The sequence below is a fragment of the Limanda limanda genome, chromosome 9 (assembly GCF_963576545.1).
Source record: "Limanda limanda chromosome 9, fLimLim1.1, whole genome shotgun sequence".
NCBI classification, from domain to species: Eukaryota; Metazoa; Chordata; class Actinopteri; order Pleuronectiformes; family Pleuronectidae; genus Limanda; species Limanda limanda.
This window is the reverse complement of record NC_083644.1, coordinates 24,017,334-24,043,009: the sequence shown is the minus strand read 5'-3', so window position 1 is coordinate 24,043,009 and position 25,676 is coordinate 24,017,334. Positions and strand designations below refer to the sequence as shown.

The 25,676-nt window shown below is 41.5% G+C and overlaps 2 protein-coding genes across 2 annotated transcripts; one reads left to right on the top strand and one right to left on the bottom strand.

The window, feature by feature from the left end:
- The first annotated feature begins 252 nt into the window (after nucleotides 1–252).
- On the top strand, nucleotides 253–9,996 carry atp1b1a (ATPase Na+/K+ transporting subunit beta 1a). Its single transcript, XM_061077515.1, has 6 exons — nucleotides 253–495; nucleotides 4,466–4,594; nucleotides 5,949–6,104; nucleotides 6,684–6,868; nucleotides 8,455–8,538; nucleotides 8,623–9,996. The coding sequence occupies exons 1-6, from the start codon at nucleotides 402–404 to the stop codon at nucleotides 8,878–8,880; spliced, it is 906 nt and encodes a 301-aa protein (XP_060933498.1). The 5' UTR covers nucleotides 253–401; the 3' UTR covers nucleotides 8,881–9,996.
- Nucleotides 9,754–25,323, bottom strand: nme7 (NME/NM23 family member 7). Its single transcript, XM_061077514.1, has 12 exons — nucleotides 25,252–25,323; nucleotides 23,373–23,477; nucleotides 23,020–23,186; nucleotides 22,503–22,613; nucleotides 21,613–21,663; nucleotides 21,208–21,415; nucleotides 21,009–21,114; nucleotides 16,946–17,010; nucleotides 16,364–16,432; nucleotides 16,012–16,113; nucleotides 10,585–10,692; nucleotides 9,754–10,064 (listed from the first exon to the last, which is right to left on the bottom strand). Exons 1-12 carry the CDS (start codon nucleotides 25,252–25,254, stop codon nucleotides 10,032–10,034), a joined length of 1,128 nt encoding a protein of 375 aa, XP_060933497.1. The 5' UTR covers nucleotides 25,255–25,323; the 3' UTR covers nucleotides 9,754–10,031.
- Nucleotides 25,324–25,676: the final 353 nt, after the last annotated feature.

Below are 25,676 nucleotides of genomic sequence, written 5' to 3'. Positions count from 1 at the left end.
GGCTGGAGGACACTGGTTGCTATGACAGGGTTTAAAGACGACAGTTGGACATTTTGTGAGGACCCTGCTCACTCGGTCGTGTTCTTGCCTGTAACAACCCCTCTCTCTCTTTGCCTCCTCCTCCCTTCTTTCGCCTCTTACGCAGAAGGCAGCGGAGGGCTGTGATTTGCCGGAGCCCCCCTCCCTCTCGGGGGGTAACTTATTACTGGAGCCGGCGGGCGGAGCCGCTTCCCCACACCGATAAATTGTGTGTGGTACAAGTGACGGAGACGGCTGCGAAACGTTCCTTTCGCATTTCCTGTGGGGGACAGTCGACTGCATCCTGAGCTAGAAGTGCCCGAGCCGCAGCCGCGAAATCCCAGTCGAGTGAAGCAGGTGGGGGACGGTACCGAGGAGCTAACATGTCTGGAAATAAAGACAGCGACGGCGGCTGGAAGAATTTTATCTGGAATTCCGAGAAGAAGGAGTTTCTTGGACGAACGGGCTCCAGTTGGTGTAAGTACTCGTTCGACTGGTTCCCCGTGTGTGCTGTGAAATGACCGGTGGTGTGGCAGGGAGGGACATGTGGGTGTTCGGAGGCTTTTCTCCGGTGTGTTTCCGTGTGTGAGTCCGGACTCTCAGCACCTGTTAGAGCCCGACGGCTCCGACATGCTGCGTCGTGACTTCGCCTTTCAATGGAGTCTGCGGGGAGAAGTTGGTTTGTTAAATCACAAACTCCACCGTGGAACACGAACCCAGCTTCTCTCCCCCACACACATGCCACAGGTGGAAATTTAACACTATTCCACACTTAGATTATAGCTAGTTATAACCACTAACTAATTATTAACAACCGACTGCTGTGTGATGTGTGACATTTAAAATGGACATGTTTAATATGTGCTGGTTGGAGATGTTTCCCCGAGGGCGTTTCACACATGAAGCCGGCGGTTAATAAACGTCCTTTATGAAAAGGTCACCCTGAAGGACAGGGTGTGCAGGGCCAGGACTTTTTCCAATCAGCCCCTCCTGGTGAAAGTTGCCTGCTGTGTATTCTCACTGGACCACCGCCTCTTTTTAAATATAGAAGGAGAGAAAACACAGGACGTTTATTCCTCCGTGTTAACGAACAGAAGCGCGGATCTGTGGCTCCTGTTCGACGGGGGCCCGGGTCTCCTTCAAGCCGCCTTTCACCCCAACCCCCAGATTAACGGCTCTCGTTCCACAGGCTGTTCTGAACACTTTTAAGGCGAGCCCGCCGGAGAGAGTGGATTTGATAGGATAACTGCATATACTGTTATATAGCGCCCGTTAATCTCGTTAAACCGGTTTACCAATTAGGACTCGCTTTCCCCCCCTTCCCTTTGTAAAAGACAGCCGGGTCCGTCCAGACACCGCTTGAAAATATGGTGCTGTGAGCAGATCACGACTCACATGTCTCAAGGGCCGCCCCTCCATCTCCCTGCTATATTATTCATACACTTCCCTGTGAAGGGAAGAGACGTCGAGCGGCGCGTTTCCTCCAGTTTAAACCTCGCAATCCCGAATATGTTAGTGAAAGCTCAAATGAGCAGTTTACAGATCCTTGTGTGTGTAAACCAGGTTGGCAGGAAAACCTGATCCTGCTGTAGTTGTCGCCCTCGATTTCTGCTCAGTGCTCGTCAATGGCGAACTTCGAGCTAATTAAATGTGGTGTTTTACATTGAAGTGGTGCTACAGATGTGTCAGTGAGACTCCGGGAGAGTGATGTCGCACTATTCTAAAGTGAGCCATGTTGTTCTGAAAAAGCAACAGGTACGCATGTCTGTGCCCTTGAGTTGCTGGCGCCATGGCGGCTGATCGATGCAGCCCATTGGAAAATATGAAATGTGCATTCATCAGTTTGCAGGCAGGTATTCATATTTCTGCTGTTTTCGATGCGGGGAATGGGTTGGAAATGTCAGCTGCGCTCATTTCTTCACTCATTTGTGTGTTCGTGACGAGATGTGTTCACGTCGACGTCTGAGGAAAAACACCGCAGAGCTGTCGAGACGTCAGGAAAAGTCTGGAGACACGAGTGTGGCGTGGACGTGGTGATGGTTCCCTTCATGAGACGCTGCAGCAGTCTGGTGGGGGAGGTGCTCCCCATTCAAACAGCCGCTCACCACTAGTGGGCCAGCTCCTGCGCTATTTACATGTGTGGGCAGCAGTGTTGATGTATGGCCTCTCTGACTACAAAATGGTGTTGCACCCACACCTACAACCACACGTGTTCTGACACAAAAATGGATCCCTTGTCCTGTAAAATCTCAAAGTAATTGGCTCTAAATGTAATCGTGGAGCTTCAATGCCCTCAGCTGCAGTCAAATAAGCGGTTGTCGGGCAGAAAATAGGAAACACCAACACCTTCCAAGAGACTGACTCACTCCTGATTTCCATACAAAAATGTAATTTGTTTTTCAAATAATACAGCATGGGCTGATTAAAATAGTTTTGTTTTCTCCTCATTTGATCACATTTAAGTCTGCACAACTCTTCAGCACTATCCAAAACATGCCAGAGTCAATTCAATTAATCAATCAAGTATCTTTAAAGTCATGTTCACAAATTGTAATTTGACTCATAGGTTTGAAGAAGGTGCTTGCGACATCCTCTGCCCTTAACCATCAACAAGAATGAGGAAACTCTAACAAAACTTTTAGCTTAGAGAAACCTCAGAGAGAGCCGCAAGTGAGGGATCCCTGCCCAAGTGCAATAGATGTCGCGCGTAACAATAAACAACAATATTCATTAGACCTAACTGATTCACTCACAAGCTACCAACCCCAATCTGAAACATAATGTTGTTTCTGAGCCGCAGTTGGCACATTGTGTAAAGGCAATTCATTCAAAAAAAAAGATTTGAGAACTTAGATGACACTATTAATGTCATTTGTAAAACAAGCTTCTCTTTGCATTAAGAAGCAGGTTTTGTGTCAAACTGCGGTGCAATATTGAAACAAAAAAAAATCCTGGATGTCTCTTTTGAAATGTATTCTTATATTCCAATTATGGTTTCAGTTTCAGTATGATACGAGTAAAACTGCCCAGTGTGCAGCATCTGAGCATTTAACACAAGGATGTTGCTCTCCATTTTATGTGCAGGAAACACTGCTCACGTGTTCTAAGGCAAACACTGGCAGTCTAAGAGGGGCATGGAGGGAGTAGGCCCGAGTGAGTCTGAGATGAATTTCCTCTCCACAGTTTACAGTCAGTGTCAGGAAGTTAGGCTGTGGAGCTGAACCTGTGATCAACCAGTCAAACTGGTTTCACAGTTGCTGTGGTGATGAAAGTTTTACTACCGACATACAACACAAAACCTACCAAGATCACACATATAAGAGTATTTCCTGCCGCTGATCTTGAATGAGAGTACGCAAACAGGAAATGCTAATTTCAAGTTGCTCCCTATAAAGCCAGATTAATCTATGTGAGCTCAGTGTTTTTAGATTTTATACCTAACCTGTTGTAAGTGTTGACAAAATGGGGGAAGGGTCTGCTGTGTCGGGAATGACTACTGACTCATCCAGTTGTACCAGAAACTGTGGCACTCCTGCTGTTGCATAATTAGGTTCAAATTTAAATTGGGTGAAACAACTTCGCATTGTTCTCATGTGGCTTTGGCAATGAGAGAAAAGGGACAATGTGTGGAGGCTGTTTGTGGAGGACCTAATTAATGCCATTGTCATGGTTTCTCAAGTTTTTTTTAAAGATTTGGCACAAGTGTAGTGTCTATCTGGGATAATAAAAGCTTTACTCAATTGTTGTCACATCTGGTATATTCTCTTCATTCAAGACAGGGGCTGATCTTATTCTAATGTGTTTAATTTAAAGCTCTCTCAAATATTACTTTTTGTTCTCTGATGTTTATTGGTCATGAATGAAAACTAGTTTCTCTATTGTAATAGTCAAAAAGTTCATTGCTTTTATTAATTTATTATTTGAGTTTACTAGAATGAAAAACCATGGAAAAGCAGCAAACTGTCACCTTTGAAAAGCTCAGATCAGAAAATGTTGTTGCATGCCCCTTCACTGGATATAGCGTGGCTGGATGATTTACTGTTTTTGCTCGTTCATCAATCTGTCTGTCTCATGAACACGGTATCCCAGGCACGCTTTCAGGGAATCTTTTCAAGTGTGTTACGAAGATTTTTTTGGGAGTCAAAGATAAACTTGGTCAAAGGCCAATTTCACTGTAACCTAACAAATCGTTTTGGCCATAACTCAAGAATTTATACACTGATTATGACAAACTACACCTACTACCTTTTTGTTACATTTCTTTAAAAAATGACTCCCCTACATACTACATGAGTCTGTAGAGAGGCATACAACCACAATGCAACAATTCTAGCTGCTTAAATTCCTGAAGCAATTGAATCAATAATCAATGTAGTTGCAGATAGATCAGTTAATTTACATTTTTGTTGTTCATGGATTTTAAAGACATTCATTTTCTCCTCTACAGTTAAGATCTTAGCGTTCTACGTGATATTCTACGGATGCTTGGCTGGAATTTTCATCGGGACCATTCAGGCTTTGCTGCTCACATTAAGTGACTTCAAACCCACCTATCAGGACAGAGTGGCTCCTCCAGGTAAATATAATCTAAAATGATTTATTCCTCTCCCTTTGCCCTTTCAAATCATGTGCAGGATTGTGCAATTACCTAATATTTGTGTCCATGGCTCATGCTGATAAAAATGACTGTTGGGGTGTGCCTTTAAGCAGTTACTCTATCACAAGTCTGTCTGACCTTAGATAGGTTCAGCCATTTTGTCCTTCACTACTCTCTGCCAGTCAATGTTTCCCCCCTCGGGCAACATGGGAACCGTTGAAGCTTACACCCACTGTGACTGAAACAGCTCACGTGTGCTCTGATCATGCGTCACAGCCTGCGTGTTTATACATTTGCATATTCATGCATGGCAGTCGGAGTTTGTAAAGAAGTTTGTAAAAAAGGTTTAGTTTTGTCGCAGCTTAGAGGCCACTAAGCTTGTTTAGCTGGAGGAAAATTCCAACCTGTAATCTTATGAGAACAACACCATTAAACACTGCTACAGTCACACTACAAGAGTTTTGAAATTTCCTGCAAGCTTGGAGACGGTGCAGATATTTTTAAAGTGCAGAGCCTTGTCGTGTTTGCACAGCACATGCTGTAGCCGCAGTAGTATTTTTAGCAGCCATTGTAAATGAGTGGCTGCATGCACACGAGTTAGTTTGCCTGGCGTTTTGTCTGTCAGCCGTCCACGACTGTTAACAATCAAAGAGCAGCCTGGCAAAGCAACAAAGTAAGTGTGGAGCGCTTTGAGCTGAAGTGAGTTTCCAGCAGTGGCATGATAAAGGAAGCGGAGAGTTTCTTTTTTTTCTGAGCTCAAGCCTGCCTCTCACTCTAGGGCTAAAAGTTTCCATTGTGAGAGAGACACACGTGAGTGTGGCGGGGTGGGGGCAGGGGATTGGTGAACTTTCACAAGGCTCCAGGAGAAATTCTAATGACTGAATGTTAGTTCTCTCTCTCTCTCTTGTGCACATTCAACACCGATCTCGCTCATACCTACAGCAACAAAAACAGACCCAATAGTTTGATTAATGTTCTGTTTCCTTTCACTTCTCTCACCCATCTCATTCTCTTCCTGCCACGCCTCACTGAGGCCTTGTCCACAAGGCCTGTGGAAAATTACTGCTACAGAGAGCTGACAGAGACCATCTGAGGAAATCCCCAAGACCTTACATTGTGTTACATTGTAAACGGGCAGGGACCAGTATCTCTGGGTCTGACAAAGAACAGCTTGCATGATCTAGAGTGCAGCTCCTCTTATACGCACTGCCTAATATATATAAAAATATATATATAATTTCTCAAGTTTTTGCATTAAGTTATCTTTGAATTGACCTTGCATTCCCCTTTATTTTGTTGTATTTTATAAAAATAAACAATATCTGTCTTTCAGGTCTGTCACACACCCCACGCTCCGAGAAATTTGAAATCGCTTTCAAATTGTCTGACCCGAAATCATATGAGAAGTACGTCGCCAGTGTGGAGCAGTTCCTTAAAAAGTACAACAAGGAGAACCAGACTAATCAGATGTTTTTTGAAGACTGTGGAGGCAAGTATAAGCCAATCATCATTCAGGGATTGTCATACTCTCTGGCTGATCCCTGATGTGTATGTAACAATCGTCAAATCAAGATTTCTCACTGATATGCATTTAGATTCATTAACTACCTCATTAAAGTGCATACCTCCGCCAAGGCCCACCCTTATGAAACCACCTTTAAATTCACAAGACTCTGACATTGATTTGGATCCTCACCAAATTGAACACACTCATAAATATCAGTTACCTAAATGTGATTTTTTTTTTGTCTTGTTCAATATGTTTGTTGATTTATTCTCTTAAAAAATCAACAAACATATTGAAAAACTCATCAAAAATCCTGGATATTCCCTCTAATCTGGATTCTGTTCTTCCTTGGGTAATGTCCCACGGCTTTATAAAATTTCAGGGAAATTGGAAAAAGTTAGTTTCTGCATAATGCTGCTTACAAACAGATGAAACATAACTTTAGTGGAGGTAATATGTTCTCATAAGAAACAGTGATATCTCTAAATAAGTCATCCTAATTTTAATCTAAATACAAGTAGGTTATTGAAAAAGATCTAATATATGTTACAACATCTGCAGAAGTTCCTGCGGCGTACAGGGACCGCGGACCTCTGGAGAATGATCGCGACGAGAAGAAATCCTGTCGCTTCCACAAGACCTTGCTGGACGCCTGCTCAGGAGAATTCGACCCCTCTTTTGGCTTCAAGGAGGGAAAGCCCTGCCTGATTGTCAAGCTCAACAGGATTGTCATGTTCAGACCAAAAGTAGGTATACACCTCCAACACAACAGCTTTGTGGGTCCAACATACATTCTTTAAATATACATTCTTTAAACATACATTCTTTAAACATCGTCTAAAACCACCCACCAACCTGATGACACATCTGTTGGGATCAACGAATGAACCAGGCATTGTTCACACCTGTAGCACACATCCTGGGTGTTTAATAATTAAAAAGGCATTTTACAATCTCTTTGAAAACCTCAGCGTAGTTTAACAGTAATTTTCAAAGTACATTGTTTCTGAAGACCATGCAGACACTGAAGGTGTTTCTGAACATGTGTCATTTCTTTAAAGGGACACGTCACTGAGTGTATATATAAAAGTATTTTTCCAGATTCACATTTTGTGTCTCCAGAGGAAGCTGTCTTATGAATTACCTTAAGTGCTGTTATTAGAGTCAGAATTGGTTGGTTCTTAAGACTACAATTTTGAATAAAAAATAATTTTATTTAGAATGCACTGAGCCGACCATACATCCATAGCTCGCCTGCGGGTAAAATCCGGAGAACTGGCTACGAAGTTTACCAAGAGTTTTCCTTTCACACTTGCACAACACATTGGGAGGTTCTCTGCACAAACACGTTCACAACAGCAACAAATCCTTCGTATTATTCAGGTGAGAGTTGGAGCAGCCGGGTGCAGCAGGCAGAGGCTTATTAACTCCGCTGATGAGATCACGTGATTTTCTTGACACCGGCGTCTGCTCTTATCATCACAATCTCCCTTGACGTCTTCGTTGGTGTCTTCTTTGTCTTTTTTCCCCCGGGAGATATCCGTTTTCCTTTTCTGAGTTTTTTTTTAGGGGATTTTGTTTAATGAAAATATATTATATAAGCTAAAAAATACACATTCAACTCATTTTAAAGGAGCTGTTTGTGTCTTGTCCTTTAAAGGCTGCTACAAAAAAGTTGTTATTTCAGGCTGTTTATCTGATCTCTGGTGCTTCCCTTGTCGCTTCATGATAGGGAAGAATGTGTGGAGCAAAAAAAGTCAATATATGCGCTTCTGCAGCATCAATATTTTTCAGTCTGACACTATACAGAAACTAAAATAGTGGAGAACTCTTCTGTAAGGACAAACTTTGGGATTAGAAATCAGTAAGGCCTCAAATTGTATTATATCCCAAATAATTAATAAGTATGACAATTGCAGCAAAGTAATTGTGCTGTATTCAAGGTGGCAACATATGTTCTAAAGCCCAGTTTTCCACTGGTCATAAAACCCACTAACATCAGAGTTTTTTCTGCAAAGAGAATGGATTTAATCTACGTTCACTCCCTGGTCAAATGACTCTACAGTAGAAACAGAGTTTCTTTAGCTTTGGTTCCAATTGTTAGTGACGGGAATGCGACACCCAGGTGAACACGCTAACTTGGTGAAACCGCGAAATGAGAGAGCACCTCAGTTCTCGTTGCGTTTGTAACGTTGAAAATTAAACACTGGCGGGAAAAAGGGGTATATGTTGCGTGCTAGTTGCAAGATTTAAAACCACACCTACCAGCGCTGTGTTCCCGCTAACTTAACCACCTACTCAGGATGTGGCTCAAATACTCTCTTTCTTTTAGGTTCCCGCTAGCAATACATCACTCCCAGAGGCTCTGCAGGGCAAAGACATGCCCAACCTGATCCCCATTTTCTGCAAGAATAAGGTACGTTTGATGCGACATCTACCCATGATTTATAAGTGCACTGTAAAAAAAGTTTGACCTAAAACCCAACTATCACATTTGTAGAGAGAAGAGGATGCAGACAAGATTGGAGAGATCAAGTACTTTGGCATGGGTAACGGCTTTCCTCTCCAGTACTACCCGTACTACGGCAAACTGCTGCAGCCTAAGTACCTCCAGCCCCTGGTGGCCATCCAGTTTACCAACATCACTCGGGACCACGAGCTCCGCATCGAGTGCAGAGTTTTTGGAGATAACATTGACTACAGCGAGAAAGACCGCTACCAGGGACGTTTCGATGTTAAGATCACAATCAGCTCGTGACCTCAGCCGTGACGAGCACTCTCATTTTAAAAAACAAAAATAAAATGTAGAGAGAATTAAAGAGTTCAGATATACACCACTAGTCTTTGAACATTCATAATATACAGGACCTACACTTAATCTGTGTGCTTTACACTAGCTTTTCTGTGTGTTTGTCGAGGGTTAGAATGTAAAATACAAAAAGTAGCAATAGCAAATATTTATTCTACTGTAAATGAAAATATTCCTTGAGCCATGGGATGTGTTCATCTATTACTGTAAAACCGCGATTCCACTACTGACGTGTAGCGAGCTGTGTTTCTGTCCCCAGAGTATTTCATCCTGATGTGGTTGCTATATATTTTTGGAGTGTCCAGTGCTGTAGTCTTGTCCTGTTGTAATCTCTTGTCTTATGTCAGCTTTAGTGGTCCAAGGTGTGTGCGTGTGCGCGCTCGTGTCTGTGTGCAGGTGTGTTAGTTTATGTGAGCGGGTGGAGTGTGTGTTTATGTGCTCTGTTAACTGAAATACTAGCATGGTACTCTGAACCTTTAAGGAGTAAATGACTGCGCTCCATGGAATCTTTTTTTTGTTGTTTTTGGTGTGTGTTTGTGTTTCTTTATCCAAGTTGTTCATGTTGACAGTGGAGGGATACACTTGTACAACTTTTCTTTGCCGTTCACTTTAGCTGTAGGATTTGGTTTGATGACATTTCTGTTTGATACTCTTGCATCTGTTCATTCTTAATTCTTAGTGTAGAGCTTTGTGGGTCCAGCCTAGAAGACTGTCACCTCCATCGAAACCGTGGCAACTCAGTGCTTTGAAATCTGTCTTGCTGGCGACATCACCTGACGTGATGCAACTTACTATTGAATGTTTTAGCCATTTTCATGGTGGAAGAATTTTATATTTATGCAGTTGTACATTTTTTTTTCAAAGTGTAATGTATGAATCCAATACCAAAGTCGCTGGTCAAAAGGTTAGAGAATATCAGAGGCAATGCAGTATCCCATGTAATAAGATGTGTAGTTGGTGTGAAAATACTTAATTCAGTGTTGAAGATCAAAACACTTGTCAGGAGTCTGCTCTTGTCACTATTTAATCTGCATAAGGCTGAAACAATAAACAGACAACTCTCAAGTCTTTGTGTTTGAAGTGAGTGTTTCCTCTTCTGCTCATCCGTCCAAAATCTTGAAGAAATACTGCACCTAGAAAAAGAAAAAACAGTTCATTTAACAGCACGCACTGAATCAAACCCTAACCTCAAAGTATTAGTTCGTCATCCATTGTGCTGCAATCAGAGCAGTCAAGTTTTACAGCGTCATTTCTCCTCTGTACACAAGCCCCTTTCTTGGCCACTATGTCTAAGTCTTAGGAAAATGGCAGCTCAGTCTGGCTAATGTGTAACAAGGGGGCATTTGTCCAGGCCACAGATCAGGAGTTCTCCTGAACAATGACGCTCAATGGGTCAGACCCACTCTCCGTTAAACAATGGTTTTGTTTAAAATTCCTCTGCCATTCTTGTTCTCCTCAAAACCAGTGTGATCTAAGGGTGACCCAGCCCACAGAGCGGAGTCATGGGACTCGGCTTCACAGAGTTGAGGGGGTTTGGCAAGGTAGTTACTTATGCATGGCCCGGACGACAATGAGGAAACCTATGTGCAGGGGCACAGCAGAGTGGGTGTACTCACTCGTACAGTGTGTATTTGTCAGTGAAATGCCACCCACCTCTAGAACACCGTCCTCGGGGAGGTCTGTGCAGTGGACGCCGTTCTTCACTTTGTCTTTGCCGTAGAGAGCACGCAGTGTGGCTGGACGAAGGTGCCGTGCAATTTCCTGTTGAATGAAAACATCTGGATTGATGCACTGATGAAACTGACAAATTCACATGTAATAGATTCAACTAAATAACCCAATATCAGGTTGACAAGAAGGTGTTTCGAAATGGAACCTCCTGAGTGATTACTCAGCAGCTGAACATGTGATATGTAGAGGAAAAGACAAAACACTGACACTCAGCAAATATTTTACACTGAATGTAGGAAGATAGATTAACATGACCTTACATTTCATAATAGATGACAAGCTGACCTATAATACTGCGAACGGGTATGATAAATGTCCTTTACTACTAGTAAGATTACTATGTGATTAATTATATATTAAATATTAGTTTAGAAATATATGTAAAGTGATTTTCTGGAGTTGCAGCTTAAAATGGACGTGGACCTTTTACCTTCTTAACAAACCAGACACCATTCCATACTGTTTAAAAGGTTCTCATCACTACACACTAAAAATATAACTACAGAGACATGTTTATTTCACAGCTAAGCAAAGACTCCAGAGTTCCTCTTTATATTGCTTATAAACATTCAGCACTTCCTCTTCTCTTAGGCGTGTTTCCTTTCAACATGAGACACTCCCAAGGTCAAAGCTGGGCTCTGTAGCTCTTTGCTACTTGGTGCCTCCAGGAAATGCAACCCTCCCACAGGGTCCACCATCAGGAGAGGGACAATGTGAATAATTAATTCACAGAGATGGCTATTAACTCCAAAGGAATGTTGACATTATGTAACATAGTGCTTGTGTAGTGCCTCATACATGGGGAAAGCCATGTTTCACACGCAGGTTAAAAGGTTGGTAAAAATAATACACTGAAAACCGATGAAAACAAACTACTGTGAAAGTCTTTTTCCAGTTTCTCAGAGACAAATATATACAAGATGGAAATACAGTTGCTAAACACCACCAAAAGAAAATAATCTGATGGGGGCTTGCGGCAGCGGAGTTTTTCCTATGACAAGCTCTTACTCTCTGGTGGTTTATGAGAGCGGACACAAAAGACAGGAATAAGGTTCAAGGTCATAAATCCACTGAGCCTTCTTCTCAAAGCCTTATTGTCTTTTAAAACGAAAAAGCCTTCTGGAAAAACATTCTCCTGGTTTAAATAACTGTACCACACAACACGGAACTGACAATTGCACAAAGGATCATGTGAACTGAGGAAGGATCATGGGAACTGTGGATCGCCGGGATCAATTGGGTTCTATTTTAAGTGTGGAAAAAAACTTATTTTCATCTGCCATCCATAATCTATATTGCTTATCCTGTAAGAGTCGCAGAGTGTCTGGAGCCAATCCCAGGGGCCAACATCGTAGATACACAACCATTCAGGCTCACAATCACATCTACGATCAATCGCCCCTTATCCGTCCATGGGTTTGGACTGTGGGAGGAATATCCGGAGAAAACACAAAGACGATGGCGAGCGTGCAATCTGGTTGTGAGTGAGACGACAATGCTAACCACTACATAACAACTACATATTTGTTATGTTTTATTACAATGGCCAATAAAACAGCCTCAGAGAGCAGAAACTGGAGCTTTTCATCATGCTTCTGTGCACGTGAATCGTCTGCCTCCAGACTTCTTCTGCTCTCAAATCTTTTTGTCTGTCAAAATTCCCCAATCAATAGAATGCCAGGTGAAGAGATGACGAAAATAAAATTACCAGCAAAAGTTCTGGCTACATTTGCTGTTGGTGGCCATAAAATAAGAGGGAAAGAAACAGGGTGATCTCTATGTCTAAGCACAAGCAGGGTCAATGTGAATGCGAGCGCAGGGTTTTGAGTGTGAACATTTCCAAATCTGAACATGAAAGCAGTCCTGCTCTCAAACTGAAAGACCACACTCTTGAATCAAGAGAGAAATCGAAAAAAAAAACACGACACATTCTCATAATACGAGGTCTGCTCAGACTCAGATTGTGTCTGACAAAGCTAAGCACAACATCCTGTGCAGGAATATCTGCAAAATGTGTCCGGCATCAGCAGCAGCATGTCCTTTCCATGTCCCCTGCCACGTGAGACTGAGGCCGAACACAGCAGGGGGACATGAGAGGGAGAGCTACCTAGATAAAAGAAGTCTTTTCGAAGCAGCATTCTGTGTAATTGAATCAGTTTCCCATGAGTGACCTGCTGTCAGAGTTTAATTTGATTGTAATGAGTCCCATAGGGTGCTACACTGATGTCCATGTAACAGACTGGCTTTTGTGGCCAGTGATGTCTGGGGCAGAGTGACTTGTGGATACACCACCAGCCATTAAAAAGTCTCATGTCCGGTCCTGTCTGTGTGAGGGAGACACTGAAGCCTAGAACTGTGCCCTTTTCTACACCTGTGTCAGGTTTTTGTTTGATGTGATACGTAAAAACCAAGCACTTCTTTATCAAAGATTCCCCTCCCCCTGGACCAGGTACTTATAAACTGCAGCCCCCCCCCTCTTCACATAAGAAATACCAAGGCAAGCCTACAGTGGAATAAAGGTATCACAGACATTTACATGACATATTTCCTACTTACAAATAAAATGAAAGTGAATGTTGTACAAATGCTTCATAGAGCCTTATACCTGATAACACTTCTTTCAAAGAAAGTAATAAAACATCCTGTTTACTTGTGCTTTTATGACCATTATATTGTTTTTATTCATTTATTACTACCACTACTACAACTGTTAGCACATTGCCTCCTCCGCACATTTTTCTTCCGCTCAGTGACTAACTGGATAAAGAACCCCAGCCTGTTTTGTTTTATGTATACAACATGATGTGAATACAAAAGCCTCCTTATGAAGTATATCTTACATCACAGTGGAAACTATTTCTACCTGCTTGACAGTAGTTATAGTTTCTCCTTATCAGCATCATATTGTTGGTTTAATCAGAATAAGTCTACTTGCATTCCTACTCAGATGTATTTTTGAGACCAGAGCACTAAATTTAGCACAGGAGCCACCGGGCTCCACAAAAGCATTACGCAGATGGATCAAAAATCAATGAGCAAAATCTATTTAATGTTGGCTCATATAAGAGGACATTTAGGGCCTACTTGATCATCTATCTCTGTGAGACAGAGAGGCAACACAACATGTTGTGAACACTGCTTATAGAGATGTTTATGGTCCATTAAGTGGCTCACTAAAAGTTTGTGTAGAAAAATAAAACCTTATGGAAGACGCTGGGCCAGGACTGTCTAACAGAGGACTGCTGTGTCCGTCCACTCTGATATCAGGACACATCTCAAGACACAATACACTAGGATCCTTTATTGAAAGATGTGTGGCCCCTGTGGTGAATACTTCTTATGTCAAAAAGGTCGATTGCATCTGGTCGCTCCTGTAAAATAAGTCATTTAAATAGTCCGCCATCAAGTCTAACATGATGAAGTGTTTGAGGTCACTTCATCCAAACGCCCAGCTGCACAGTCATACGTTTCTTCACACACAACCTGTGCTATTTATGGATTGGTGGTTTGTCAACTGGAATGGATCAATATGCTGTTCTCATCACAAAGAGCAAACACTAGAGCAGACATAGACATTCTGACCTCTTCATACAGTCTGAGGTTACACTGATTGTCCAGTCCAATCTGTCCACATGATAATGACGTCTGGAGTGTCGACGCACACCCCGACTTTAAAAAGACAAACAGTCTGTACTTTGGTACTTTATCAGAACAATGTAACATGGCGTCACACATGTGCCCTGCTGGTGACCTCATCAGCTCGCCTCTCACACACTGATCTAGTTTGCGACTCTTACTTGGAGTTCTCAGGGCTGCTGTGACTTTCCGCTTATCTCCAGGATCAAATGACTGAGCTTCGCTGAAGAGTAGGAGTGTGAATGTTTAGGCTATTTGTAAGATAAAACCGAGGTGAGTCTGAGATCGTGGCAGGATCGACCTCGCAGTTAGTCACTCAGTCAGGTCTGAAGCAATCAAAGAGGTTACAGTGGACGGAGAGAGAGAGGGCGGGAAACAAAGTGGAGCAGCTGAAGGGGGACAAATTACCCAAATTTAAACATTAATTTATAGTTAGAATACGTTTTTTTAATAATTGGTTTTAATAACCCACTGGATTTAAATATAATGTGTGGGTTCATCAAAGTGATTATTTAAATGTTGCTATCAATAATAAATTACAATGCCATTTATAACACAGGGCTGGTAATCATGGAAAAACTAGCGGGGGCAGACTACAGTGAGAAAAGGCAACCGATACACCCCCCGCCCTCCCATTGGTCCTCTGGTCTAAGCTACGCCCATATGAACGCTCACTGCCTGACAACTGTCAGAGGACTTATTTTCTCTCTTTTTCGCACACAAATATATTTATTGAGGGCTATCAGGGCGTGAGGAGGATTTAAAAAATTAAGGTTAAAAACTGTTTCAGAAACAACTTAGTAACCCTACCCTAAATCATTATCATTGTACTCTACACACATGGGGCTGATGTGGGTGACTACTAAACAGAGGGCAGTAGCAATGGCTTTATTATTTTGGTGTCAATGAGGTGTAGGGCCATGTGACCTAGAAATCATTAGCTAATTAACAAAGCCCCTTCCTGCTGAGCAGCTTCAATGTCAGTAACATTTTGGCTGTGGTCTGCACGGCTGATGGTTAAGCAGAGAATTTTTACAAACAATGTGACCAAATACAAAAATAATCACAAACAGAAGGGAAAGCCGAGTCACAGACAAACACTGAACATGGAGGGGAAATGTGCAGGTGGGTGCAGTCCCTCATTTTTAGTGTAAGCACACAATGATTAAAGGCAAAGCCTCTTATCATTAGATTTCACATCACGCTCCGGCACAGCCCTGCAGCACTGGTTCCACAGCACCCAGGAACATGCATGAATGTGTGTTTTCACGCACACAAGCACACACTGGCACCAACACACACACAGTCTATTTCACGAGCCAACTCTTATCTAATCGCATAAGCCACAAAATGTTTACAGCGTACACTACACAAGGGCTAACAAAAACTTCCAGTTCCTCTCGTCTGATTCACCATTTTTTAAATGAATGAGCTCGAAATCAAATAATGAGATCAGCTCAAATTCAGGAATGTGAGGCTCCTTATACACCTAGTGGTGTGTGTTTTTTTTTTTTACTGCAGATTTATCCCAGATTACATAAACCCTGAACATGTAGCCAGGCTTATGTACAAGACAGAAGGAGTATATTGTCTGCTATCTATACAAGCCTTAAAACAATGTAAGAAACATGAGAACCTTGACTTGTTCGAAGGGTAGCTAGTTTAGAAGAGAGTGAGGATATAAGAGACCATTTTGAATATGTTTTGACTCACTGGATCAGCAGGTCCACAGAACTCCCTGAATGTCTGCGGTGCGTCGGTGCCACGGATCTCCAGGACCATGCAGGGTCCAGTACATAGCTGGGTCACCATACTCTGCAAGTGGAGGTGGGAATACAGTCAATACTGTGATTTTGTGACTTTTGATTTATAATAAAGAATTACACTTATGATGATAATAAGCTTCATGGGGCTACTGACAACATCTGACACACTTTTAGTGACTGTTTATGATCCTGACATAAGAAGAGATGTTTGTATTTGCATTACTATCAGAAGTAGCAATTTTCAGATCTAAGATACAGGGAGCTGCCATGATTGCACAACAAGTAGTGTTTATACTCACAAGATACTCTGTCACAACACCTTTGTAAATTTCATAGAATTCTTCTGCATTGGCTCGGTCCACATTGAACTGTCAGGATATAAAAAGAGTAGAGGAGGCAGTGAACTTTTGGCAGTAAAGCGAGAAGAATGTGTTTTGAAATGTAAGAACAGTCCAATTATCATAAAACAACTCTTGTAGTTTCCATAATGAATTAACAACATCAAGGATATGAGATTGGATCCCTAGAACAAATGTGCTGCATCAATCAAAGCACTAATTCTAATCCCATTACATTATCCCTATGTCCTACAGGGATTGATATATTCTTGTGCTGCCGACCAGAATGTGCATCACATCTGATGTGGCAAAACGAATGGACTGTGAGAGGTCACCGTTGGCAGCAGTGACGCTGACTTCCATTATGAGGTCAGGCTGGGTCAGAGCAAATCAATACAGGACACAAACAGGTTATACTAGATATATGTGGGCGTATGAGCAAACTAATTACCTTAAGAGCAGATTTACATGAACACAATGAAGGGGTGTATGGCAGATCAAAGCACAAAGACATGAAATATTGAATTAAAGTTAAACTTTTACCATCTGAAGAGCTGAGATTTCAAATCCAGCCGCAGATATGGAGTTGAGGATCTTCCCCGTCAAACCTGTGAACACGTCAGAGCAGTTGATGTCTGTGAGCTTTAATGGGCTTTTCTACAAGTTAAGACATAAACTGACAAATAAACAGTTTAGTGCTGCAATAAACTCTTCAGTGTGATATTTAAACAAGTCTGTGGATCTTATATTCTTATTTAATCACTTAAGTGGTTTATTATTGAATGTGCTGCTTAAGAAGTGATTATAATGCAGTATTATCATATCGTGCAACATCACATCTCAGTGTCTCCTTTAGAAAACATGTTCCGTCTCTCAGAGGAGACATTATTTTTGTCCAGTCAGTCAACACATTACAGATAGGGAGTTTTATCTCTCGTCACCGTGGCCATGCATTAATGTAAAATTGGTGGAGCTGCAGGGACAAAGGTGCAGCAGTGACAGTGAAGGTCAGACTGCTGCACACACATGCACAGCACACGCATGCACACGCACACGCACACACACTCATGGTCTAATTGAAAGTAGGTGCTAGTCTCATAATCTCAGCCAGACATCGTGATAACAAGAGGCCTGCGTACTCGTCAGGCAGGACAACGACTGTCTACATTTTCCACTCTTTCTGGAGGCGGCTGTTGTGTAATCGTGACTTTCCGTTTGGACCAGGTGCCGCACCAGCGTTGATGAGCTTCTCTTATTTGAGTAATGGTTCAGTCACAGCTCGGTTGCATGTGTTGGAGGCAAGTAACCACCCCCTGAGTCCTCTGTGCCCTCCCCAGGCAGCAACCTGCAGAGGATAGGCACATACTCAACGCAGCTCCAAAAAGCAGCTGGTGCTGTTGCTAGGAGATCCTATTCTGGGTGCCTGGCAACAGAAGCTTCTCTATTCCAGTCATGTCTGATTGCATTTTCAGACACAACTTCCTTTGTCAGCACCGTGATTGGGTGCGCCCTGAACACGTAGCTGTGGCGTACATTAGCCTCTTAAGTGATCTTGAGGGAAATCAGAGCAAGCTTTCTGATTGTGCTGGTCTCAGAGTCTGCAAGTCTGATTTAAGATCCCAGTTTGGGCTGCGCTCGACCAACCACCCACACTGAGGTACTATTTTGGGATTAGACCACAAGTGTCAGCACACGTCAGGAGGTAAACAGTGTGGTCAAATTAAAATATAGAAAATACTGTAATCGGAGCAATTTATGACCTTTCAACGACGCAACTCAAAAACAAAATAATTAATTCTTCAGCTTCACCTTTTTAAGAGAACCAACAAAACTCTGAAAACAGTAGAAAACAAGACAGAGCTTTGAATATATATTCATATGCTGACACTAATCCTAATTTTATACCATGACGCATGTCTACTCTATGTTTTGGAGAAATGTATTATTGCAGGTGATTTCGAGTTCAGTTGCTCTATCGTGCCCTGCAGCAGAATAAAACGTGCCTTTACTTGTGTATGTTTTTTAACGGTTCCTTTCCCAGAGACCTTTCTCACACGGGACATTTTGACTTGTCAAAACAGGAAAAGCACAGGTGTAACTCCAGTAATAACACCAATCGTGGCACCGTTCCATATAGGTGTGGTAGAAAGTCCTTTTCAACTAGCAGTGTGCACAGGATCAGGGTCCTGGCACACCTACATGTACACATGAGGAGGAATTAAAGATTACACAACATTAAATGGTCCATTCACATGAATACTAATATCAAGTCAATTCTGCCTAGTCCTTTTTATTAATGTATTCCCTTTCAGATTTCCCTGTTAAATAGACAGCTCAAGCTAGGACAAAAGTCTCCTTATTAAAATGTCTTCTCAGCTCAGAATGTTCAACTTATATTTTGTCATGTGTTCTTTTGAAAAGAAGAGAAAAACTGAGCACAGGAACATGCGAGGAGACTAAATATAAATCCAATCCTATATCAAAGAGATTACTGCCAAGGAGAAACACTCAATGATAGGACCATAGATCAGATTAATATACAGGACTGTCTCAGAAAATTAGAATATTGTGATAAAGTTCTTTATTTTCTGTAATGCAATTAAAAAAACAAAAATGTCATGCATTCTGGATTCATTACAAATCAACTGAAATATTGCAAGCCTTTTATTCTTTTAATATTGCTGATTATGGCTTACAGCTTAAGAAAACTCAAATATCCTATCTCTAAATATTAGAATATCATGAAAAAGTATACTAGTAGGGTATTCAACTAATCACTTGAATCGTGTAATTAACTCGAAACACCTGCAAGGGTTTCCTGAGCCTTGAAAAACACTCAGCTTGGTTCAGTAAACTAAATCACAAGTATGGGGAAGACTGCTGATCTGACTGCTGTCCAGAGGACCATCATTGACACCCTCCATCAGGAGGGTAACACACAAAAAGAAATTTCTCAAAGAGCAAGCTGTTCACAGAGTGCAGTTTCAAAGCACATTCACAAAAAGTCTGTTGGAAGGGGGAAATGTGGCAGGAAACGCTGCACAACCAAGAGAGATGACCGCAGCCTTAACCGCATTGTGAAGAAGGGTCGCTTCCAGAATTTGGGGGAGCTTCAAAGACAGTGGACTGAAGCTGGAGTCCAGGTATCAAAAGCCACTGTTCACAGACGTGTCCGGGAAATGGGCTACAATAGCCGTATTCCCATGGTCAAGCCACTTCTGAACTCAAGACAACGGAAGAAGCGTCTGACTTGGGCTATGGAAAAGAAGCACTGGGCAGTTGCAGAGTGGTCCAAAGTCCTCTTTTCAGACGAAAGCAAGTGTTGTATTTCATTTGGAAGTCAAGGCGCCAGAGTCTGGAGAAAGGCTGGAGAGGAGCAAAATCCAAGTTGCTTGAAATCCAGTGTGAAGTTCCCACAGTCAGTGATGGTTTGGGGAGCCATGTCAGCTGCTGGTGTTGGTCCACTGTGTTTCATCAAGTCCAGAGTAAATGCAGCTGTGTACCAAGAGATTTTAGAGCACTACATGCTTCCGTCTGCTGAAAAGCTTTATGGAGATGAGGATTTCATTTTCCAGCATGATCTGGCACCTGCCCACAGTGCCAAAACCACCAGTAACTGGTGTACTGACCATGGCATTACTGTCCTCGATTGGCCTGCCAATTACCCTGACCTGAACCCCATAGAGAATTTGTGGGGTATTATGAAGAAGAAGCTGAAAGACACCAGACCCAACAATGCAAATGAGCTAAAGGCCGCTGTTGAAGCATCCTGGGCATCCATAAACCCTAAGCAATGCCACAGGCTGATTGCCTCCATGCCCCGCCGCATTGATGCAGTAATCCGTGCAAAAGGATTCCCAACCAAGTACTGAGTGCATTAATGGACATTTTCAAATGTTTGATTTTGTTTTGCTGTTATAAATCTTTTTTTTACTTGGTCTGAGGAAATATTCTAATTTTTTGAGATAGGATTTTTGAGTTTTCTTAAGCTGTAAGCCATAATCAGCAATATTAAAAGAATAAAAGGCTTGCAATATTTCAGTTGATTTGTAATGAATCCAGAATGCATGACATTTTTGTTTTTTTAATTGCATTACAGAAAATAAAGAACTTTATCACAATATTCTAATTTTCTGAGACAGTCCTGTATATGGGAGCAGGTTGACCCTCTTGACTTTAATGAACTGTGTCTGGTCTCAAACTGTATGTCATGAAACCAGTCCAGCCAGCCACTCTTTGTGTGCATACTTCAGCTCTATACAGGGACTTTCAAATTTCACAGGTCACAGCTCCAGTGGCATGCTCCATGAACACGGATCAGTGCAGGGATTTGGAAAAAATCCAAAGTGAAATTTGGTAACCATGTAGTTCCTCTGTGTGACACAAACCCATGAACAGCCACAGGTAGAAGAGCCTATTCAAGTCAGTGGAATTCTTTTTATACAACATCTACATCTGAAACTGGGTTAATTATGGATTTTTACACAGCTGACATTTGTGAAATGAGTAGGTAGATGTATAGGCATAAATAAATACTGCTAGTTTTAGCTTTGGTATTATGGATAATGAAAATCGTTTCATCACTGTGAGTATATGTGCTCCTTACCTTCTGATATGGCATGAGGTTTGATGATGCAGCATGTGCAGTCTGTACAGAGGGCTGTGTTAGAGGGACCATGGCCAATTGTGGATGGGAAAAAAAATTCAAGCTCCTAATAAAAAGAACAAACAGAATAAATGTAGGTGAAAATATCTAACAGTGTGGAGCATGGGTGACATGGGCACGTATGAACATGAACATGTACTTTTGCTGCTGCAGCAAGTGAGTCAGAGCCGTGTCCAATGTTTTTGACGCCATCTGTTCCAAACTGGGCACGGGCACTCTGCGGTGCCTCCCTCCGTGCCACAGCCGAGTCTGTGGGTCCCACGAGTTTCCTCCAGGTAGAAATGGCCTCATCACCCATCAGCTCCATGGCAACTACAGGCCCCGAGGTCGCAAACTGCACCAGGTTACTGCAAAACGAATTGTTCATTTAAAATGGCATATTTACAGGCAGTAGGCCAGCATCATTAAATGTGTCACAATGTCACCACAATGTCATTAGGATCATCTTCACGGGCTCAGTTAATGATACTGGCCGGCTTTAGAAAATCTTCTATTGCTGTTTGTACTCGCTCAGAATTGGAAAATCATTTACAAGGGCACTCACTTGAAGATAGGCTTTGACTGATGTTCCACATAAAACTCTGCCGCTTCTTTCCTGTCATTCGAGAAAACCATAAACCAGGGAGTTAATAAGAGTTAATAAGTGACCAAATTATCTCAAGTAGTCAGTAAAACTCTGTGTGACAAACTAATGACAAAGACATTAACAAAGGTCAATAGTATTTATGAGTGCAATTGGATTTCTTAATAATAAAAAAACAAGATATATCTGAGGTGACGGGTGCTTAAAGGGTCATGTCCTCAGATCTTTGGGGTGAATTATGGGAGTTGTAGCAACCTGCTGAGAGTTTACATAGTAAACACTTTATTTGAAACGTGTGTGGATTCTACCTTTCTGGAAAGATATTCTGTAAACTGGTTCTAATTATAGAGAAAACTGAGACAAATGAGTTGATTGATATCAGGTTTACAAGAAGTTAGTGATTTCAGAGGAATACCTGTGAAAGAACTGCAAAGAATAAATCGGAAAATTGTAAAACCTCAAAATTTCTAAGATATTAGATATGGACCAGAATTAAGATCCTGTAAAATCAGAATGTAGTGACACTAGAACAGGCAAATGTTCTTCATTTATGATGATAATCAAGGAATATGGCAATATATACTTAAGGTCAAAAGTCAGCATTCTATCAATTCACGTTTTAAAGACATTTACTGGTCCAACAAAGCAATTACACCACGAGCTAGAAATTAATTAAATGCTAACATTGACAGGCCCTTGCAAAGCCATATGTTCCTAATGAGTGTGAGACAGTCCATCTGTTTATGTGAGAATACTGGCACCACACAGCCTGTCTGCCTCTGTGACAAGAGTGTGTCTGATACTTCACTTGTAGTATCATTAGACTCTGCCCCGCGGGACTTTGCCCTTACCAAGTGAGCTTTGTCATCTTGGCTTTGGTCACAATCAGGTTGGAGGAGTATATCATTTCAAGGACATCTCCGATCTTTGTAGCTACGTCTGGCTTTATCAAAGCAAGAGTCCTAGAGAAAAGGGGAGAGAAGGACAAATACGCCACATAAGGAGAGAAAATGCATCAGGATGTGAAGGGATCATATCCGATACTTCACATAACAGAACAGAAACATGACGGAAACACTCCCACGCTACAGTGATATAAATATATTTTGATTTCATAACATATTTACATGTTAATTTATCCATTATTTAACCAGGAAAGTCCCATCGAGGGTCAGGGAATCATGCTCAAGATAGGCAGCAATGAAATAAAGCTTTTCAAATACGTATTACATAGAAAACTGAACAGAACATATAAATAATATTCAAAGAAATATTATGAGCCACACTTAAAAGGTTTCATTTCAAGTGGCATGTAACTGGAGGATATTTGGATATTATGGACTTATCACACTAAATAAACATTCATACCTTTCTTTTTTGCTGCCAAGTTTGTTTGCTGTGTACAGATCTCCATAGTCAGTCAGATTAAGCTGTCGTGACAAAACGCTCACTCGGTTCCCAACAAACAGGTCCTCTTGATGGAGGTCGTCGTATATGGTCCTTCTCAAAAATATTCGCTGGTTCTTTACATCAAACTACAAAAAACAAAATCATTATTGATGGTTTTTAAGAAAATTAAGTACTATAAAATTCAGCAATAAACATGACATCTTGTAAATCTAAAATCTGTCCTTATGCTGTCGGATGATATTTATATATTGTCTGGTGAACTTCCTCTATAAGTAACAAATGTATTGTTGAATGCAGCAGTAACTATCTACCATTTCCACTGAGCCATCTTTGGGGTAGTAGAACAGTTGGTAAAGCCGCAGGAGAGCAGCCATGGGGTCATACCACTCCACATTAAAAGCAAAGCGTTCCTCCTGCTAAAGTCAAAGACAAAAATCAGTTTAATGAAGGGCACAAAATATCTAATACACAGGTTTATAAAGACATAAAGCAAGAAAAAACAGGAGGCTCTGACTCAGCAACAAATATGATTAAGATGTTTATATGTTTAGACCTCAGTTCAGGAAAGAAATTAAATCTTTTTTCACAATAATCTTAAATGAGATCAATTAAAACACTGATTTGTGTGAGTCAAGCATTTGAAATTGAAGAGATATTCCTGTCAGGGTAAACAGCTCCATGTTTTTATTGTACACTTACTCGCTACGTTTGTATACTTACTCGTTACATTTGTAATACAGCCAATAATGTTTGGGAAGTTTTATTCCATTTACTATAACTCACATATTTACACTGCTGTGAATTATTTTCAATGTATTGTTTTGGCATTTTCATGTTAACGTGTATTTTAGCCTCCTTATCAGTCTTCACTTCTGAAAATGTATTTCAGAGAATTGAAACTAGCAATGAAAACCATGTTACTTTTAGAAATTACTGAAGTAGACTTTTCAACCTAACAATCAACGTTACGTCCACAGAGCAATGACTAAACCTTCACAGAACTAAACGAACAACTGATGTGAATTGTGTTAGATTACATAAGAAATGTAATGCAAGTTGATTTAATGCATACAAAAACACCAGTACGTTCTTTAAAGGACTAAGGTATGATTTCTTTATTTACAGTAGCATGTCTACGTTCGCACAAAATCAAGGTTAAAGTTTATTTTTTAATCGGCCTACTTCAAATCAAAGAAATGCTATCAAATGACATTTGTATGGTGACCGTTTTCGATTAAGAGTGATTAAGGAATTATCTTATATAAAAACACTTGTGTGATGACAGATCTTACATGAATTGTGTTATCTACCAAAAACAATTTAGAATTGTTAGCACTGTCACAGTGGCCTGTGTTTGGTTCCCAGCACCGTCTGTACAGACAGTCACCATGAGAGCTCTAGTTTCCTGCCACCGTCCAAAGTCACGCAAGTCAGGTGAACAGGCTACTTCATCCTGACCCTCGTGTGAGTAGGTTTGTGTCTGTGAAGGACAATGAGTGTCCACATTCTTGTACTCTGCCCATTGTTAACTTGAAAAAGCTCCAGCCCCTATGACCTTGACCCCGCAAATATAAATAAACAACGCCTCTCTCCTGCTCTACAAACACAGGGGGGATGTAAACTCTCAGTATTAAGGTAATAATGGGTGAAGTTATCTTATTGAACTAACTGTCCAAGAATGAGATGTTGTGTATAGCACACACAGATCTACAACCTATTGGAGATATGTTATGTTTTATCCTATTCAGTTTACCCATTATTACGGAGAGTCAGAATGAATGCACACTGAAGCCACTGCCTTGGCATCAGTGTCTTGCCAAAGGGCACTTCAGCAGAACAGGCGCTCTTTGTGATTGTGTTACTTCTTTCACTGAATCAGCCACATGTTTTCTGTTTGTCTACAAGTTCCAATGACTATTAGTGTTTGCCTGCAAGCTAGCTAACTGAAACAGTCTGGTTCTTTACAGTGAAAACCATAGACAGCACGACCAATAGAATAGCCGAAAGTAGTTATAACTTATAAGCTAAAAGCTAATAACATTAGCGTATCTGCTGTGTAGTCCTGTGGTTGATATGCTAACATTAGCAAACAAGCTTCCGTATAAGCACACCGCTGTTTCTATCGCTGTATCGTGTAGTTCATAAACTACGCCCATACGATAATAGACGACCAGTGATAGTTAAACTTACCATTTTCACACAGTAGCGACCACTACACCACGATCTGTTGTCACGTTGCTAACGTTACCAGGAAGGGCAAGCTCAAATCGTGGCAGCGGCAGATCGTAGAGGAACTTCCGGTGTCAACAGAAACCGCCACTGATGTGTAAAGGCGGTGCGGTGAGGTGTCACACTGCTTAAAGGCAGCAACCTTTGATGCCACACTGTGTGGCATCTGCCTCTGTTGCCACACTGTTTCAAGGCAGCTCCCTCGGTTGCCACACTGTTTGGAGGCATCTGCCTTTGATTCCACACTGTTTGGCGGCATCTAACTTTGATGCCACACTGTTTGGCATCTACCTCGGTTGCCACACTGTTTTGAGGCATCTGCCTTTGATTCCACACTGTTTGGAGGCAGCTGCCTTTGATTCCACACTGTTTTAAGGCAGCTGCCT

Coding starts and splice junctions, on each gene's coding strand:
- atp1b1a (XM_061077515.1), top strand. CDS start 402: ATGTCTGGAAATAAAGACAGCGACGGCGGCTGGAAGAATTTTATCTGG. Junction 6,105..6,683: donor GTTTTTTGAAGACTGTGGAG/GCAAGTATAAGC, acceptor CAACATCTGCAG/AAGTTCCTGCGGCGTACAGG. Junction 6,869..8,454: donor TTGTCATGTTCAGACCAAAA/GTAGGTATACAC, acceptor TCTTTCTTTTAG/GTTCCCGCTAGCAATACATC.
- nme7 (XM_061077514.1), bottom strand. Junction 21,416..21,612: donor CAGTCAAAGCCTATCTTCAA/GTGAGTGCCCTT, acceptor TTCGTTTTGCAG/TAACCTGGTGCAGTTTGCGA. Junction 17,011..21,008: donor ACCTCATGCCATATCAGAAG/GTAAGGAGCACA, acceptor ACGTGTTCACAG/GTTTGACGGGGAAGATCCTC.